General features: G+C 35.9%; 1 protein-coding gene across 1 annotated transcript; it reads right to left on the bottom strand.

Annotated features, from left to right (window-relative positions):
- Positions 1–1,735: 1,735 nt before the first annotated feature.
- On the bottom strand, positions 1,736–18,483 carry LOC136804304 (serine/threonine-protein kinase mTOR-like; the record flags this gene model as incomplete). Its single annotated transcript, XM_067061008.1, has 26 exons — positions 1,736–2,299; positions 2,600–2,867; positions 3,116–3,172; positions 3,419–3,554; positions 3,837–3,911; positions 4,752–4,824; positions 5,146–5,228; positions 5,405–5,675; positions 5,961–6,096; positions 8,881–9,055; positions 9,329–9,463; positions 12,050–12,355; positions 12,468–12,566; positions 12,866–12,962; positions 13,382–13,482; positions 13,853–13,975; positions 14,417–14,534; positions 15,125–15,249; positions 15,443–15,574; positions 15,780–16,013; positions 16,300–16,377; positions 16,701–16,816; positions 17,247–17,347; positions 17,678–17,817; positions 18,090–18,168; positions 18,350–18,483. Coding segments are annotated over 26 exons (3,408 nt in total), but the record flags the coding sequence as incomplete, so codon positions are not given.
- Positions 18,484–18,806: the final 323 nt, after the last annotated feature.

Raw genomic sequence — 18,806 nt, 5'->3', positions numbered from 1 at the left:
TTAGTAACTCAAACCCTCCCCCCATAAAATCTCAAGTAAATTACAGAAAAAAACTAACAGGAAGCAAACATTGCGCATGTACATCCGACTAGAAAGCCCGGGGGGGCACTCAAGGTAAATGACCTACCAGACGTTCGGCCCTTAAGGGTAGGTTTTTCATAGTTCAGCTAGTGCACTGTAAGGGTAGGAAATTACAAAACTGCACTGAACTGCACTGTAAGGGTAGGAAATTTTGATAAAAGGCCAATTTTTGGTAAAATTGGCACAAAATTTTCAATTTCAATTTTGGAGGAAAAATTCCACATTTTCTTGGAAAATTGCAAAAATTTTCGCCCTTACGGGCAAGAAATTTTGAAAAAGTGCACTGTAAGAGAATGATTTTTCATGGAAATTCACTGCACTGTAAGGGTTCGATTTTACAAGTCAAATTTTGGGCCGAACGTATGGTCGTTTTCAGATCGAGTGCCCCCCCCCCCGGGCTAGAAAGCTCATTATGGGTACAAACTTTTGGTCACCTTCATCTGCTGCAACAGCTACAAAATATCCCGGGGAGGGGTACTAGGGTTGCGATCTAAAGGGGGGGTGCCGCCCGACTTTCGAACTTTGGACCCTTTAACGGGACTAAAAAGAAGAAAACAGAGGAAGATTTTGGGAATTTCACGACCCTTAGCGGGACAAATTTGATCAATTTTGACCAAATTTCTATCTTTCAGGGGGTAAAAAGTTAAAATTTTCCTATTTTTAAGACCCTTAGTGGGACTAAAATTAGATTTCCTGATTTTTCCGACCCTTAGCGGAACTTTGGAAGTCCAAAAAAGGTACCCTTAAGGGCGGCACATACCGTACCCTCCATTTGCCTAAGTACCCCCCCCCCGGGCAAGATATTCAACTTCTGCAACTTTGCTCATAGATTTGCAAATCTGCAGGCTTTTGTATATTTAAATTTGTTGATTGCCTACATGATTTCTTTGTAGGGTTTAAATCTCCCAAAGATTTGCACATTTCTTTTGGTGAGAAAAGGTTGAAATTTAGCTGCAACTCCTGCAACATCTCCAAACGAAGTAGCTCAAGAGGTAATGTGTTCGAATCTCCTTCAAACGCTGCAAACCCTTCAGATTTCAACATTTGTAAATATAGGGTTTCTGAAGGGTTTGTAGGGATTGCGGTGACCAACAGTTTGTCCCCTATAAAATTTTATTTAGTATTTGACGTCAAAAGTAATAAAAGAAAAACTTTCAGAACTCTCCAAGTAAATACTTACATCAAAGAGCTGCATAGGAGATCAAACTGTAAAAGTGTGAGATCCGTGGAAGTGAAATCGCAATTAAAAGTCTTGCTGTATCCATATAAACTCAAGAAAAGTAAAAGTCAAAATAACATTAAAGATTTTCTGTATGCTGACTTTCTCACCATCGACCATTTCAATTTCGAGATTTCAATTCTTTTCAAAACAAAACATTCGAATCTTGAGCAAAACATTCGAAATCGAATTCGTCAATATGTAACGTCTTCTTTCAATCTAACGCGAAGGAGACAGGATACGGTTTATAATTAGATTCATGTGATTCATGTCTTTTGAGCAATGAAATCGCTAGAATCTTACTGATGCGGGATATATTTTCTTATTTGAGAAAGAAATCTCCAACTCAACTCTATTGCAAGTCAATGCATGAGCATCAAATGCTGAATTAAGAATAGGATTTACTTTAGCTATACTTAAATCAAAGTTAGAAGATTTCCGTTAAAAATTATTACCTATTCTATTTCGTTTGTTATAGAAAATGATATGTACAAGAAGAAAAACACAACAAAAATCAAGACAAAAACAAATTACAACATTTAAAGTAACAATATATAAAACCAAAACTGAATATAAAACGCCCAAAATTCCTTCCTAAAACATCTTCTCGCTGAAGTTAGCGCTTGAAAGCACATATTTTATCGATCCCGGTCTCAATCTCTCCTGGTACTCCAACTTTTCATCGGAAGGAAGTAGTTACATACAGTACAGGACAGAGTAAAAACTATCACCATGAAAGAGTAAGCTCAAAATAACGCCGGTTGACCTTTACCTAGAGCTGAGTAAGTAGTCTTCCGACCGTAATCGTAAGCAAACCGAAGGCTCCTAGCTTTGATAGATTCGATTTAATGACTAAGATACTCAACAGATATATATGACAGATGAAAAAAGATGAAAATTAAAATACATATACTATTTATAAAAATCTTTACCATAAAAATAATGCATTAGTTTGTCTTCATTTGAAGAAAATATATCTGGTTTTACCAGAACGGGCACCTGAAAAAGGAAAGATTTAATCTTTAGTTTGCTTGTGATTAGGTCTAGATAAAGCCTCACTCAAGACCGAAAAAGTTAGACCTTATATCTAATAAACATACGATGGGAAAGATCAAAATGTAAAAAAAAACAGAGGTCAAAGTAAGTGATTTGTTTTTATTGAGAATTTGTAAATGTGGTTAAATTTAGTTATCCAGAATATTTAGAGAATATGCTATATTACCTGTAGTGATAAGAGAATGCTACATTTTCTCCTGACTTCATTTATTTACTAAAAACGTATAGTGAAAATATACTTACCATCCGATATAAGCTTGACAGAGGTTAGCATGTGAAGTGGCTTGTTGAATCAATAAATCAACTTGTGTGTCAACATCTATCGCTTCGTCTTTGTTGAAATCGCGTCCCGTCAATTTGTCACGGACACGGTTCACGATTTGTAACGCTCTCTTATTGACGGCTTCCGGTTTATTATTACTGTGTTCCGGATCTTGTGTCGGGTGTTCCGGATTGGTGACCTTTTTACCACGTGGACGGTCGTGCGTTCGATCCACGTTATCTTGGAATTCTAAGAAATTAAAGTAACAACAAAATGCAAGTAATTCATATATTGTTGAGCATGCTAGCCTGGAAGTATAAAGGACATCATTAGCTTTTTAGTTTAGGTTGATTTCATACAATTTCGTAGGATTCCAGTCATTTTTGGAAGAAGCACAAGCCTACTATAAATACTCTTAATCTGTTGTTCGGCTTTTCTCTCTAAATCATAATTTTCTAAGAAAATAGGAGCATTAAAGAAGTGTCCAAAGTTCTTACCGTGACCTTCATTGTGCGTTGAATAAGATTCTTGTCTTCCTTTTGATCGTTTCTCCGCTGAAAAAAAATGAACAAAACATTAATAGTGACCATTGACACTGTTTGCAGTGTGGGACCTATTTACTTTGCTTTATACCTATTGTATAAAGAAAAATCCCCAAGACTCGTTATCTTACTTGAAACAGAATCCTTTGTTCATTCGATAGATGTTGATTGATTCACAAGGTAATGAAATAGGCAAGGGGTATTAAATGGAATTAAACTTAGTGAGAGCTATAGGTAGTAGCAAAAATAACAACTTACTATCAATCAAGCGCCAGTTCAATAAAGGATCGTAAACGAAAGCTTCGAGAACGGCCATCAAACTGTCTTTGTTTTCACGTAAAACACGCATGACACTTTCACACGTCATACGGTAGTTGCCGTCAATACCCGTCACCTGAAAGACATCAATTTTTCACTTTCAATTCTTTTATCTAGAAATAACACTTATTTATAAAATGTCTTTGCTCAGACTTAAGTCTCAAAACAATAGCTTTATCTTTGGCTGCGATAGCTAATAAAGGACAAGGATTTCAAGCCATTCCCAACATTACAAGCTTTGAAGGATGCATAAATAATGTATTGCTGAAATTCGCCATTTTAGTCTTTAAAGTTTACCAAGATATTGCTGCTGTATGGCTAACTATGTAATATCCCGTATGAAGTTAAACAAACAAACCTCCATAGCGTTCGTCAGCATTCTGGTCAAACGGAATGGGATTTTCTCGGGAAACTTTTCTCTCGTCATTGCAACCTAAAAATGGTGAAAGTGAAGATTAAACAAGCTAGATGCTGAATGGACCTACCTGATGATGAAAGTTAGATAGCAATGCGAGGAGAAAAAAAATCAGTCAGAAAATATAGCGTTTAGCGAAAATGCATAATTCATCAATGATTGTTGATAAGGGGAGAGGGAAGGGTTGTAGGGAAAAATAAATAGAAAGTTCTGGTTGCAAAAATTAGTTTTATTGACCATTGAATCATACTTGATGGTGAGCATTGTTATCAATAATGTTTTTGTGTCAAAAACATAGAAATACAAGGAAAAAATCTAATGAAAATCTGCAAAAACGGCGATTTGTGGCATTTTCAACCGGAAAAAAAATTTGAGCATTGCAAATACGCATCTTTTTGCAAAAAAATTGGAAAAAACTAAAGATGAAAATCAGAAAAAACTAATGAGCCAATCTCAAGAAAAGCTGGTAACAGACGGACGAACGGACGGACAAAGGTTAATTTATAGGACCTCCAGGTAGGTCCAAAAAAGATCGTAAAATTAAGTAATAAATTGACACAAAGATTCTTTCTCACCGATATAATACCGAGTTTATGTACATGTTTGTTTTTCTGAGACGGAGTTTATTTGTCTTACTGAAGACGACGGTAAATGAGCACTTTTATCGTCCTCCATTTTGCGGGTCAAAAGTGCGGGTTGTTCCAAATCGCTTCAGTCACTTTACTGTCTTCAAAAGTGCAAATACATAAGCTCGCTCATATGAGACATTTTAAAGTAAACGACAAAAAAAATACTTTTAACAATACTTTTAAGGAAGAAATACAATATAAAAGTATATTTGGAAAAAAAAATTCTCACTTCGAAGCAATCACCGAAATCGATATGTAAAATCTTTCCAGACATTCGATCCAACATCAAATTCGAAGGATGTCTGATGAAAACAAAAGAAGTGTAAGATAGGAGTGATGGTTATGATGTATGAGGCGTCAGGGGTTAACGTTCGGGATCCCAACTCCTCCTAGATGACTGTAAGAGGAATACGATACATCCCTGATTTTCTTTGGGAAACGCGTATTACTCGAACACGCACGGGGAACACAAATTTGTTCGAGTTGAGGAAATTTTTAGATATGGAGTAATTTATAAGGCATTGTTAACTGAAGGGACCATAAAACTTGTTCGAGTTAAGGAGACATTCGAATTATATAGGTTCGATTTATGAAGACTATATTTATAAAATTGTGTTGCTTACCTGTCACCCAATCCAAGAACGTAACCCACCATTGACATTACAGCGAGCGACCGCGTGTAATTTAACCGGCGGTCATACCAAACCTATTGAAAGGTTAATATTAAAAGAATGAAATAACATAATTACAGATCGAAAAGATTTTCGAAAACTATTTGAAACAACTAATTCAAAAATCAAACACGACTATTTTCCGAAACTGAAGCTTTTATGGAATCAGTAAATAATTATCATCCAATCACTGTTAAAACAATCAACTTACCTCAGAGCTGGGACTCTTCAGCCAGAGCACTTTCGCTAAATCATCACCCTGTGTTGTGTTCAAAGCATGTTCGAAAACCTCCACTTTTTGAATCAACGTCAAATGTTCATAGTCGGGCGTCATCTTTAACATGATTCGATGTTCGATGTTCAGCATAATCTTTTTCTTTTCACGATAGTCTCGAATGAGCGTGTGCAAAGTATCGGAATGCGGTACCCATCCGATTAATCCCGAGTTTGTTGATAACGGAATAACTGGGTAACGTTGAATACTAAAATTGTCAATTAGTATGGTTTGAAAATAGGAGATTTGAGCCCCAACAAACTAATGGACAACAAGGTCACAACAAGTGAATCTATGAGAATTGTTGTTTGTCTTGACTCTCTATAATTCGATGTTCAAGTGACCAAAAGTTTTATTTGAATTATAGAAATATTCGGATGACGAAAATTATTTTTACATAACCTTTCGGGTTTGAGAGAACCAATCTTTTAGTTCGAATTAAAAAAAGATTAAAATAATAAAGAATCGAATTATAGAGAGTTGACGTTCTTACCTTAAATGTCGTTTGAAAGTAACCGAGTCGTTGGCTAACAGTGTATTGACAAGACCAAAGAGTTGCATGACACGTTCGTCTTGTCGCAAATCTTCGTGGCCTTTCAGTAAGAACATGAATTCTGCACCGTTGCTTCCTATAATGGTAAAAAATATGGGTACAAAGGTTATCATTCTATAGAAATCACAGTTTCGGGGCATACGAGTTTTATTGACGGAGTTGTCTTCATCATATGTACTTTCTATATAGGATAGTTCATACCAATGAAGTATAAGCCCGAAGGGCTAGAAGTCAATATCCATGGTAGGATTTGAAGCCAACAAATCCTACCAAAGTTGCGCGGCCTTGAGCGGCTCGCCTGGTTTTTACACAAATGAAAGATTGAAACTAAAATTTACCGCTAAATTTCGAAAAAAATATCAATCGTAAACAAAGGAATTGCTAGATTCAATCTGTCGTCAAAAATGCGGCGCATTTATTAAGGCTTCACTTTTTCTTGCCTGAGAAAGGTTACAGATTGAACTCTAGCCCTTCGGGCTTTAAACTCAATGGTTCATACCTAAAGTTGGAGATTTGGCAACACGAGTCAAATACCATTATTGTAGTTTTCCCGTTTAAAAACTATTTCACCCACATTGACAATTGCTACCATGAAGGCCGGGGTAAACGATTCCAACATTCCATCCAACATACCAATTTCTCTCTGTTGGACGGAATGTTGGACACGTTTACTCGAATGCAAAAATCGGAAAAGAACAAGTGATACTTTTATGGACCTACCTGGTTATGCATTTAACACATATATAATTGATATCTACGTGAGCGTGACCATTAAAAAATCATTCAAAACACAAATAGTGACGATCTATTAAAATTAGTTGTTTGTTTCTTATTAAAAAAAAACGTTTAGAAACCAATATTTCATGCTCTTGAAATATTTTTTTATATTCTAGACTTCGTGAGCAAAAAAAAACACCTATATCATCAAAAAATTCAGTAATTTGGCTAAGAACATTGATGTATGCTTATTAATAGTGATTCTTATAGATAAAGATGCGTTTTTTGAGCTGAAAAATTCTTTTTTTACAAAAATCAGCTTGAGCCATCTTTTATCTACTTTCATGCAAAAAATCAGAAAAAAACAATGATCCAATAATTCACAAAGTCCAAAAAACCCTTTTTTTAGGCGTTTTTTTTAGCTGAAATTTACCCTAAAATTTTTTTCCCAAAAATCAAGCTCCGTCACATTCGAGGGTTTATAGTTATGCATCTTTGTGCAAAAAATCACAAAAAATAAAAGAGCAAATCTCGAGATAAGCTAATACTTAATTAATTGATAATGTGCTTATAAAAAAATGTCGAATTTGGCCAGTGTTTCTATGAAAACACGCCAAGCAACCAAAATTTCATGTCTAAACACACAAATTCTTCAAAAGTAAGCCCTCGTGAGCAAAAAAAAACATCTATCTCATAAAAGAAATTGAGTAATTTGACTAAGAACATTGATGTATGCTTATTAATAGTGATTCTTATAGCTAAACATGCGTTTTTTGAGCCAACAAATTTTTTTTGCAAAAATCTTCTTGAGCCATCTTTTACCTATGATTGTACCCTACTTTCATACAAAAAATCAGAAAAAATTAATGATTCAATTTTTCACAAAGTCCAAAAAACGCGTTTTTTAGCCGTTTTTTGGCCCAAATTGGCCCAAAAAAATTTTTTGTTCAAAATCGGGCTCCGTAACATTTTGCCCACCACCATTTTGCACCTTTGTACCAAAAATCAAAGGATTCCTATGATTCAATCCGGTTCAGGCATTTTAAGGCATGTCCAAATTTTCTGTAATTTTTAAACACCAATAGCACTCGCCAAGAGGTGTTCATTCATACCTTTTTGGAAGCGTATTAGGGTGTAGAATATGAAAAGTGCTGTTCAATAATTGTTTTGTTTGCCTAAATAAAGATATATGGTTAAGTAATGCAAAAAATGTAAAAATGCTGACGTCAGCAAAACTTATTTTTTAAATAACTTGTGATTGGCTTAATTTTAGATGCTGAAATTTTGCAGAATGCAAGAGAATATTGAAAAGCACATTTTGGATCAAAGTTTTTTTTTAAATTTGATGACGTCAGCAGAAATAAGTAAAAAACGCATTTTTGCAAAAATATGCTGACGTCAGCAAAATTTCAAAATATTTTAATAACAAATTATGTTGGCAGAAGAAAATAAGTGTTGGATGGGAGTTTGATCGTCATCAAACATTTTGTCCAACATCTATTCCTTTGTTTTTTCTGTGTTGGATAGAGAAGCTATTAGATCGAATATTTTTGTTCGGAAAAACCCTCCCGGGGGGGGGGGGGGTAATGAACTTAAGCGATCTGGCGTAGGTAGGGTGCAGACCTTAAGGGTACGTTTTTCAGGAAAGTGCACTGTAAGGGTGAAAAAAAGTCAGGCAAAAGTTTTTGGTCTGACAATTTTGCCTTAATAAATTACAAACAAAATGCACAGTAAGGGTCGATTTTTGCTTAGATTTTCTCTGCACTGTAAGGGTCCAATTGTCAGACTGTCAGATGTCGGCATGACAGCACTGGTTATAAAAATCCTCTGCAGACGCCATTATTAATTTGAAAAGAATGAATTAAGACACTGTGGGTAAACGATTTTAATGAGATCCAATATCATTCCAAAATTCATCCAACATTTGACCAACATTTCAATTTCTATGTTGGATTAAATGTTGAAATCGTTTAACTCACAGTCTTTAGGGTACCATTTTTAAATAACTCCGACCAAAGATTTTGCTAGGCCAGGATCGAGAAACTTTGCCCAGGGTCCAAGTTCAGTGGTTTTGATAAGTGAGAGATCTTGACATGCTCGAAACGGCGTGATACAAAAACAGACTTAAGAACTATTTTCTTACCAGTGATGCTCAACTTTCTTGGTCTTTGTTTTGAAGTGATGACATTGAGAGTAGTACTGATAGTTTTGATTTTTGTGATGGGTTTGCCAGGTTCGTAAGTACCAGGGACAGCTAGTTCCAGGTCTTTACATTCCAACAGTTTCGGTGAAGCATATTGCAATTCGATAGATGTTAGCTGTAAATTGAAACATAAGAATTTATTTAAAGGAAACTAAAGGAAACTCATTCTAAGTGATTTCAGTGTTGTTATTTGTGAAACTAAAATTTTTGCAGGAGACTTTTTGTCAAAGTTCTCCCCTTTCTCCTAGAGAGTTTTCAGATTATGTACTAGCATAAGAAAAATTGCTTTTCGTGGAACAAATATCGTGGTACACCCAAAACACAAGAAAATTAGACATGATTTTACTGCTATCAATCAGATTTCATTCTTAAGGTTTAAAGAGGATACCTGAGGTAGTTGTTTAGAGATTCTTCTGAAGACGTGATAATACAAATCCCAGGCTTGCGTCAAATCTTTATCGTTCTTCGTGTTCTGGTATTTACGACACCAATCTCTCGCTTCCATCAAATCACGACCGTACGCCTGAAGTAATAGAATTGAAAATAAGATAGATGGTGAATCGGAAAGCCAAATGGCACAGTTTAAACTAAAACAAGCTAATGCTTTAAGAGCTGTTCTCAATTATTCCTCAAAAGTGAGCGAAGATAAGACAGATTTTGGCAGTAGCTTTTCCAAATCAATCATACGTTTGAAATGCGTCATTGGTGGCAAGCGTATCGGTAGCTTGTCTATTCAAACTTTTTCACCACCTGGTCTTCTTAAATTCATTTGTTTATTCAAAAATTGAAAGGTAGCGCATGCGTATTTTATCATTCAATGATTGCCAAGAATTTGCCGACCATGGGTTTACACGATTAATTACGTCAGTTTAAAAAAAATCATCTTCTGACGTATCTTTCCAGAAAATATTTGACGTCAATTATTTTTCATTCAATTGAAAAGTTCTTTTCAAATATTTATTCTGTTGAATCAAGTCGCAGAAAGTCTTGAAAAATGTGTATTTTGAGTAAAATAAAAGTCTTCGGTGAAAACTCGAACGTTTCAAGTAAATCTTTGTTCAAGATTGCTTCTGAGACAAAGGTCGATATCACTCGTGCAAAAGTTTTCACCGCAAAACGCAAATCAGTCGTCGATTTGCATTCAAAAGTTGAATCCCGAGATGAATTTCAACAAATCGGAAAATCCAAGAATCCTCGTGCAATGGCATTTGCATTGGAGAATTCAAACATAAACAAGCGATACTTTTATGGACCTACCTGGTTATCAAACTAATCAGTGAACATTGAAACAATGAAACACATGAGACATAACTGGTCAAAATACAAAAAAATAAAGAAAATGAAAGCATATCTATTGAGATCAACACTATTGAAAAAGAAAAATGTTGAAAAAATGAAGGAAAACCGTTTTACGCCGGTTTTCGCCTGTTCCGGCGATTTTTAAGGAGTTCCGGATTCAAAGGATGATTTTTTTGGAAATCAAACGATGCCAAGTTTTGGGCATCGTCATAAAGAACATTTTTCTGTAAAGAAACAATTAAATAAGTTGAAAAAATGTGACGGAAATGTGAAAAAAACGACGATTTCCGGCACATTTCCGGTTCTACAGACCGGAAAAATTTTTTTTTCGGCAAACGGTTTTCGACACCTTTTCGGCAGTACTAATGTGCATCTATGTGCAAAAAATCGCAAAAAACTAATGATAAAATCTCGAGAAAATCTCAAAAAACCGCTTTTTTCGGGACATTTCCGGTTCTAGCGACCGGAAAAATTTCTTTTTCGAAAATTGGGCTCTGTCACATTTTGGGCATTGCCATTTTACATCATTGTACAAAAAATCATGAAAATCTGTCGAGTATAAGTTGAAAAAATGAAGGAAAACCGTTTTACACCGGTTTTCGGCTGTTCCGGCGATTTTTAAGGAGTTCCGGATTCAAAGGATGATTTTTTTGGAAATCAAACGATGCTAAGTTTTGGGCATCATCATAAAGAACATTTTTCTGTAAAGAAACAATTAAATAAGTTGAAAAAATGTGACGGAAATGTGAAAAGACGACGATTTCCGGCACATTTCCGGTTCTACAGACCGGAAAAAATTGTTTTTCGGCAAACGGTTTTCGACACCTTTTCGGCAGTACTAATGTGCATCTATGTGCAAAAAATCGCAAAAAGCTAATGATAGAATCTCGAGAAAATCTCAAAAAACCGCTTTTTTCGGGACATTTCCGGTTCTACCGGCCGGAAAAATTTTTTTTTCGAAAATCGGGCTCCGTCACATTCGAGGGTTTATAGTAATACACCTTTGTGCAAAAAATCAGAAAAATTGAATGAGCCAATCTCGAGAAAAGTTGGTAACTAACGAACGAACGAACGAACTAACTAACTAACTAACGAACACGGGTTAATTTATAGGACCTCCACCCCACCGGGGTAGGTCCAACAAGTTGAACACTGGACGTTCTCGAATCAATTTGAAGTTGTACCATCGTGTTTTGAAAGCTTCATACAAGAACGCTATCTTCAAATCTCAACCTTTCACTGAGACTCTTGTTGTTATTAAAGCAAAACGCCGAGACGCGAATGATCTCATTCAACAACGTCCACTTCCTTGTATCGAAATTGGTAAATCAACAGTCTACAAATCTACAGATGACAAAGTCTTCAAAGATTTAGCAGACCAGTTCACCAATAAAATGACAATTTCATCAGATGTCCGCTCAGGAGAAACCAAAGTCAACAAGTTATTCACACCAACCGATTTTGTCGCTAAAACACTTAATGGTGCTGAATCAAACGTCTCAAAAGGACGGAAGAGAAAATCTTTGGCAAATGTTGAGCATGATGATGAAAATGAAGACTTTGAGCAACTCTTCAAACGTCTACGCATTAGAACATAAAAAAAACTTCTATTTTTCTTGCAAATATAACATCTTTTAAACGCAAAATACGTTGTTTTTCTTCTTTGCCTTGAATTTCGCTACTTTTAGGGAACTACTATTGAATTCAACTTTCTAGGAACGTCTTCTAGGATATCCTAATATGATTTTTCGCTATTTTGTTAAGATCTTTCTTATAATAAAAAAACATTAGAAGCAGAAAGGAAAAGTACCTGTTGGAAAGATATTTCATTGAGTGTTTGAGGGCCATTCTCCATGATCTGATGTAAAGGGTCCAACACGGCAAACATTCCTTTCACGTTACGTTCACCAAAATATAACCGAGATGCTTCTTCCAGTCCTTCAGCCCATAATTCATGCCACAGAATAGCAACTCGGATCAACTCTTCGCTTACCATCATAGCCTGTTCTACCAACGCTAGACTGTGCTCGCGTAGATTACAGAGGATTTGTTCGGCAGCGTTTCGGCGATCAGCACTGGCTGACTTCGAAGCAACGGTTAACGGGTAGATCAAAGCCTGTAAATGAATGTAATGTGAAAACAAATATAAGTTAAAAATATGAAGTATAAAAGTATAAGTTATTGAACTAAAAGAAACAACGAAACTAAAGATTGTGAGATTCTGTCACCTGAGGATGTTGCTTTCCGACGTCGGATAAGAGTTGATGGATCAGTCGACCAACCATTTGTCGTGGTGTATCGATACGCGCTATCAACTGCGGGATCACCTGCGTTCAAATTAAATAAAAATAAAGTCAATCTATACGCATAGTAGACCAGTAAAACACAGTTGTGTAATACGACGTTTTGACCCGTCTTTATCAAGTTTTATTAAATAAAAGGTGTTTGAGTGATGAAAAACTTTCAAGTAACAAATTCGTATCCGAGTTAGATTGGGGTTGGTAAGATGGCCTTGGTTATGATAAGCCTCCATCCCGATGGAGAGGAGCATTTAACGTATAAACCACTAGGTGAATTTTGAAAGACAATGAAATCAAACTTAAAGCTCAATTACACTAAAACATACCTGAAGCCAGTTATCAATATGAATGGTTTTTAATCCATCCACAAGTGCTTTGTGCACGTCATCGTAATGTCCAAAATCGAACCACAACGTCAACAATCTATAGGACGAACAGAAAAAGGTAGTTTAGGCTATTATAATGAGATTACTTTAAAAATTAATGACTTACTTCTAATGCCAATGGTACTTCCAAAAGTTCGTGGTACAAAGACTAAGTTTGACTCATGACGGCGAAATGGGAAACCATTACGCTATATTAAGTTTCCAATCTCTGTCAATATTTTTGAATCGTTAACAAGTAGTATTAATTATTAAGTCCTAGAGAATTCTTGGTACTTCCAAAAGTTCGTTGTACAAAGACTAAGTTTGACTCATTACGGCGAAGTGGGAAACCATTAACATTACGCTATATATTTACAATTTCTGTCATTTTTTTAAATCGTCAACAAATAGTATCAATTATTAAGTCATAAAGAATTCCTGTTGTTATGATGAAATAATTCCAAACAGTGAACTGACCTCAGAGTGTCTTGGAGCGAATTACCACGTGACAAGGAAATGGAATGGAAGAAACCTTTGACAGCAGGTACTGTATAATTATGCACCGTCGCATCCAACGGCTACAATAAAACAAAACAAAGTTATTGTTCGGACGTACCAAAAAAACAATAAATTGAGTAGCATTGATGGTAATTTTTGAAGGAGAAAACGTCCTTTGAAATATGATAACAATCTCAGCCAGAATGTTTCTTTCTTTGATTTGGAAAACTGTCTACAATGCTTGACAAACTAAAGAGTCCGAATAAAATCAATGAGAATTTGTAAGTGTTTCAAAACCGAATGTAAACTTCAGATATAATATCGATTCTATACAACTAAATTCTCCAGACTCCTTCCATTTTGTTGAATTTACAGGCAGGATTTCCTTATTGAAGCATGGCTTAAACGCTCGCGATGACGAGGAAATTTAAACAATGGCACGATACAAACCTGGGGTTTTCTTGGTGATCCAGGAGGACTGGAAACGGCTGGTGTAGGAGGTGCAATGGGTGTATCACTGTTTTTGTAATACAAAACACTCTCATAATTCATCAAAGCCCACGAATGCCACGCCTAAAACAAATATGTAACGGAATAGAATCGTATTATATATCGAATATAATTTTTGCGAACGAATCAGTATTGAATCAGCTATTACATTTGACTTTTATATTCAAACCGTAAAATTCATAAACAACTTTATCCTAACTGAAACAAAGCAAATACTTTCTCAGTAAAGAAAGCAGAATGAGAAATAAAGTTGGGTCTCTATCATTCGTAAACCGAGGGGGAACCAGTAATCGTACGAGATATGGAGAATTAAAGCCAAGAAAAAACATAGCCCGAGGACATTCACCAGGGAACAGAAAAAGCGTTCGAGTGAATGAAAAGTGGTCAAAGTAAACTCTGTATCGTCTCAGACGGAAAATAAACTTTACACAAACAAATGAGCCAGTATTATTTTGAAATTTTGCGATGGAATAACTTTGCACGCTGAAGGACCGTTAGATGTACCTTGTAACTTTTGTCAGCGTATTTGGTTGCGGTGGCATGATATTGCAATATATGTGGGATGGTATTCGAATTGACCCCTTCTGTTATTGTCATCCATTCGCCAAGTTTCATGTGACATCTTAATTAAAATAAAAGCATGAATTATTTTGAAAATATTGATCTGAACGGTTAGTGCGGTTAGGGCTTTTCCATGAACTGACAAAAAGAGATTTTCGTTGAGAGATCTTGATGGACATGTTTTTTTTCTATGAAAATAATGCGATCCTGGTATAGGGGTAGACACTTGCTTACTAAAAAAAACATGTATGTTTAGGCGAACATAAAAAAAGTATTTCCGGCATGCGGGTGAAGGAAAAAAGCTCTCATGCTATTTTTGGTAACTTAAGATCATTGAAATAGAACCTTAAGGAGAACTTATGTACAAACAGTATGAAGTAAGCACTGAATAATAATGTATCAACTACTAACGAACAAAGCAGGAATATCTAACCAAACGACGTTTGATAGCTTGAACGGTCAACTTGATTTTCTTTATGATGAACCGTATAGATGAACTCATAGTCTGCGGCCGTGTAAGAATTTTTTTTTCACCCGGCCGGTTACCGTTATTTTTCGCCTTATATAGTCTAAAAACTAAAAGCCACTACATAAGAAATAGGCTGTAGAGTCTCTAGGTCTTAGAAAACTTAAAAATGAGGAATGCCGTACTTAGCAAGAAGGCTGATGGTTTCGTTTCTCTTCTTTTCAGATTCATCATCAAGATCACCAGGTGGTAAAACTTGTGGAAGAAGAGTGGTTCGAACAAAGTATTGCAGGTGTTTGAAAGCCTCTTGCTGTAGAAAAAGGAACAACAAATATGTTCTAAAAAATTTACAGTTCGCACAATTTCAAGCACCGAAAAGATAACATTAAAAGTAATGTCTTGAAAAGAAAATTGAAAATTTTCTAAAATATTTTTTATCGGCTTTTACCCAAAATCTTCCATTTTTAACTTCCCAAAAGGAATGTTTCTAAGATCAAACTTACACGTTGTCCAGATTTCCACATGTGCTTCATAAAAGCGAAAGTGACCATAGGGTACGTCGACGGGATGGGTTTGTCTTGGTTCAAATACGGATCCGCTTCCAGCAACGTCACAAGGGTTTGTTGAGATAAACCCTGAAATAAATTGGTTGAAAATATTATCAGAATTTTAATGTAAAGAGTCCCCTAAAAACTTCGTGGAGAAAATTCGTGAACGTGTTAAGTAAAGTTTGTGGTGTCTTTAAGAGGTTCGCAATTTTCGAAAGATTAAGAGATGATAAATGGCTAGGAGCGGCTTCATAAGTGTAAAATTTCTTGCAAATGGATATCGCAACCTTACCAATTGGCCAGACTTTCTGCACAAGCTTGCATATTTGAGCCAAGTTTTCATGTCTTCTTGTGGAGTCAAGACCAGCGAGTGCACTTGCAGGATACGGTGCCACTCCTCCACGTTGGCTTGACAACCTTGTAACCGGTTCCACCAGGCCGATTTGATGGCTTCGCGGCGCTCAGAAACCAGCTTGTATTGAATAACTTCTTCGAGTTCTGACAACATTTGTACGTTCACCATAGCCTTTGAAAGTCAGGTAAATGCAAAAGAGAGAAAATTTGATTTCCAAGCCGGCACACATGATGAGAGATATTTAAGTCCTTCCTCTTGTATGCTGATAACAACTTCACCACTTCACAATAAACGTTATTTCAATAGAAAGCTAACATTACATAAACGTCAAATATCGTTGTTTGATGTATAGTGTCCATTTGGGTATTAAAAACTTTTTTCATAAAACAAGATGAAGAAACTATGACAATAGAAGGGGTAGAATGACCAACTGCAATTAGTTATGTTGCGTACTCACATTGTAAGCTCGGTTGTAGGATTCTCCGACCATAGCCGTCAATTCAGTATCCAACATGTCTCGGGCATTATCGATACACTGAAAGAAGAATGGTATGATGGAATGGGATGAAAACTTATGAACCCCCTCCAGCAGTCTCATACCTACTAGTACATAACTGAAAATGCTAGAGTGCTAAATTATATGGTTGAGAACGGTTATGGCAAACCAAATACAAATCCAGAGAAATTTTGATGATAATCTAAGGGATGCTTTTAAAATTGACCATAAAACTCGGAGGGGATTTGACACTCCAAAAATGACTGCCTAAAAAAAGGCGTAAAAGATTTTTCAGGTAAAGCCCAATGGGAATCTCCTTACCACTTGGACTTAGGCCGACAAAAGTTATCCCAAAGACTTACACTTTGAGCTCTGACGAATTGATTTTTATGGATTTGTAGAACAGCTCTGAAGAAAGCTCCTTCGAAAGTATCTCTTTGGATCATGATCGTATATTCTTCCATACCAAGCCATTCACCTGGAATTAATATATAGAATCGTGACGTTCGAAATTCAAAGCACGTCTGACAGACCTTAAATCTAGAGCGTCATAGACAGAAAAATGTTACGATAAGAGTTGACTAAAATCCCCAAACTCAGAGTTTCATGGCGCTTCTATGCCAATCTTTAATGAAAATAAGATATTCGGCTTAGAAAAGATATAGGATGATAGATATAAGCGTGAACTATTCCACACATCTTATTATATCGAAACACAATTTGAGCCCTTCATTTTAGTCAATATTTTTTCCACTATGAAATGAAAAATGAATCAAGAAAAATATTCTTTCTCTTCACGGTTAGCGTTTCTCCTGTATGGTAACTCCGCTATATTTGTGTAGTTCCACCTTGGGAGATTTTTATCAAAAAGCACGAGAAAATGTAGTAGCGAATAATCATAAACTTACCGAGACCCCAAGCAGCTGAAGCAGCAGTTCTAGCCATTTTATGTCGGACATCATCGCTTACCGCTGACCATTTCTCACAAGCCAAATTGTGCAATTCACCCCTAAAAAAAAAAGGTTAAAGACACGTCTTAATAACAGTTTTAAAGCTGTCAAAAAAGTTTGCTTGGTTTTTTAACTTCCTTACCATAATCAAACAGAAAAGTAGTTAAAATAATCGGTAAATTTAAACCGAAAACACCAACACAAACCTAGTGCGAAATTCACATTACAACATCAACAGTAACTACACTACCAAGACGGAGGCCGAGATTTTACATTTCAACCGTCATCTATATTTTAAAGGAAACCCCTCCAAAATCAAGGAAAAATGAAAAGAAAGATCGAGACCTCAAAGCTGGGGGTGAGACATTACACGATCCAGGCCATCTTACCATTTTCCGAGGGCTTCCAAACACCGCATACGACCTAACAAGATTTCATGATCGTCAGGGTGTGTTGCATGTTTCTTATCGTAAGCATTTAATGCGTTCTCCCATTCGTGAAGTTTCTCGTACCATCTTTGTTGCACTTTCTATTGGACAAAATAGGATAAAATGCAATTTTCTTGTAAAAATAAAAACTCTCCATAATTTGAACAGGCAAGTTTTTTCAAATTTTGGAATCGCAGAGCCTTGTTTATTAGGGTTTTTTTACCTAAAGGGAAAAAGGGTTCGATCCATTGAAAAAATAAGATCACAAAAAACGTTTAGAAGAGTCCATTATGCTGATTCACTGAGACGTGTCCTGGTGACAGTCTTTTCAATAGAGAGCATGAATTTATCAAAGTTACAGCACAAAACTTACATAATCGACCTTAGAGTTTCTCTTAGCATACATCAAAACACCATTTGCTGCTTCAGGATTCTGTAGCTTGTTGTTGATACTGGAAATAGAAGGAAATTGAATCATCAGAATGTTCTATCGGGCGTAACACACTTCAAAAACGGTCCAAGTCCCGACTTTGGCGAGATTCCATGAAAAATCACGCAGCAAACGAAAAAATGTTTTTGATAGTTAAATAGAAATAAAACAACCATTCCACAAAATACACTTAAATAAAATACCTGATCAGTGATTCGAGGACTTCAGTAGTAACACCTTGTTTGAATTCTTCTTCTTTGTAATGAAGGGCTTTGGCGTACGCGCTACACTTCGACGCACATTCACCGAGAAGCGCGATACTCAATGAAAATGTACCCTAAAAATAATATAGATTAGAGGTTAGGACGGGCAGAAAGTCTTGGCAAGAAAAGCTTAATATTTGTGAAAGTTGCAAAAGATAATATAAAGAGATTTTATTAGCTTGTCTTGAGATCAACGTCATTTCTAACCAGTATGGAGTGTCTTTAATTTTCCAACTTATCCCTTTTTTACCGAAGAAAGCTATATGAAAATGCCCACATGCAGTCTATATTTCGGGTAAAAGAGTTCGGTGAATTGAGTAGATGCGATAATTTGCGGTGACGTAGATTTCTTTAAAAGCAAAAAAATATATATTTGACGTCAAAAAATAAAAGAAAA

The sequence above is a fragment of the Clytia hemisphaerica genome, unplaced genomic scaffold (assembly GCF_902728285.1).
Source record: "Clytia hemisphaerica strain Z4C2 unplaced genomic scaffold, Clytia hemisphaerica genome assembly, whole genome shotgun sequence".
NCBI lineage: Eukaryota > Metazoa > Cnidaria > Hydrozoa > Leptothecata > Clytiidae > Clytia > Clytia hemisphaerica.
The sequence above is the reverse complement of the archived record's forward strand: the minus strand, read 5'-3'. Positions and strand labels throughout refer to the sequence as shown.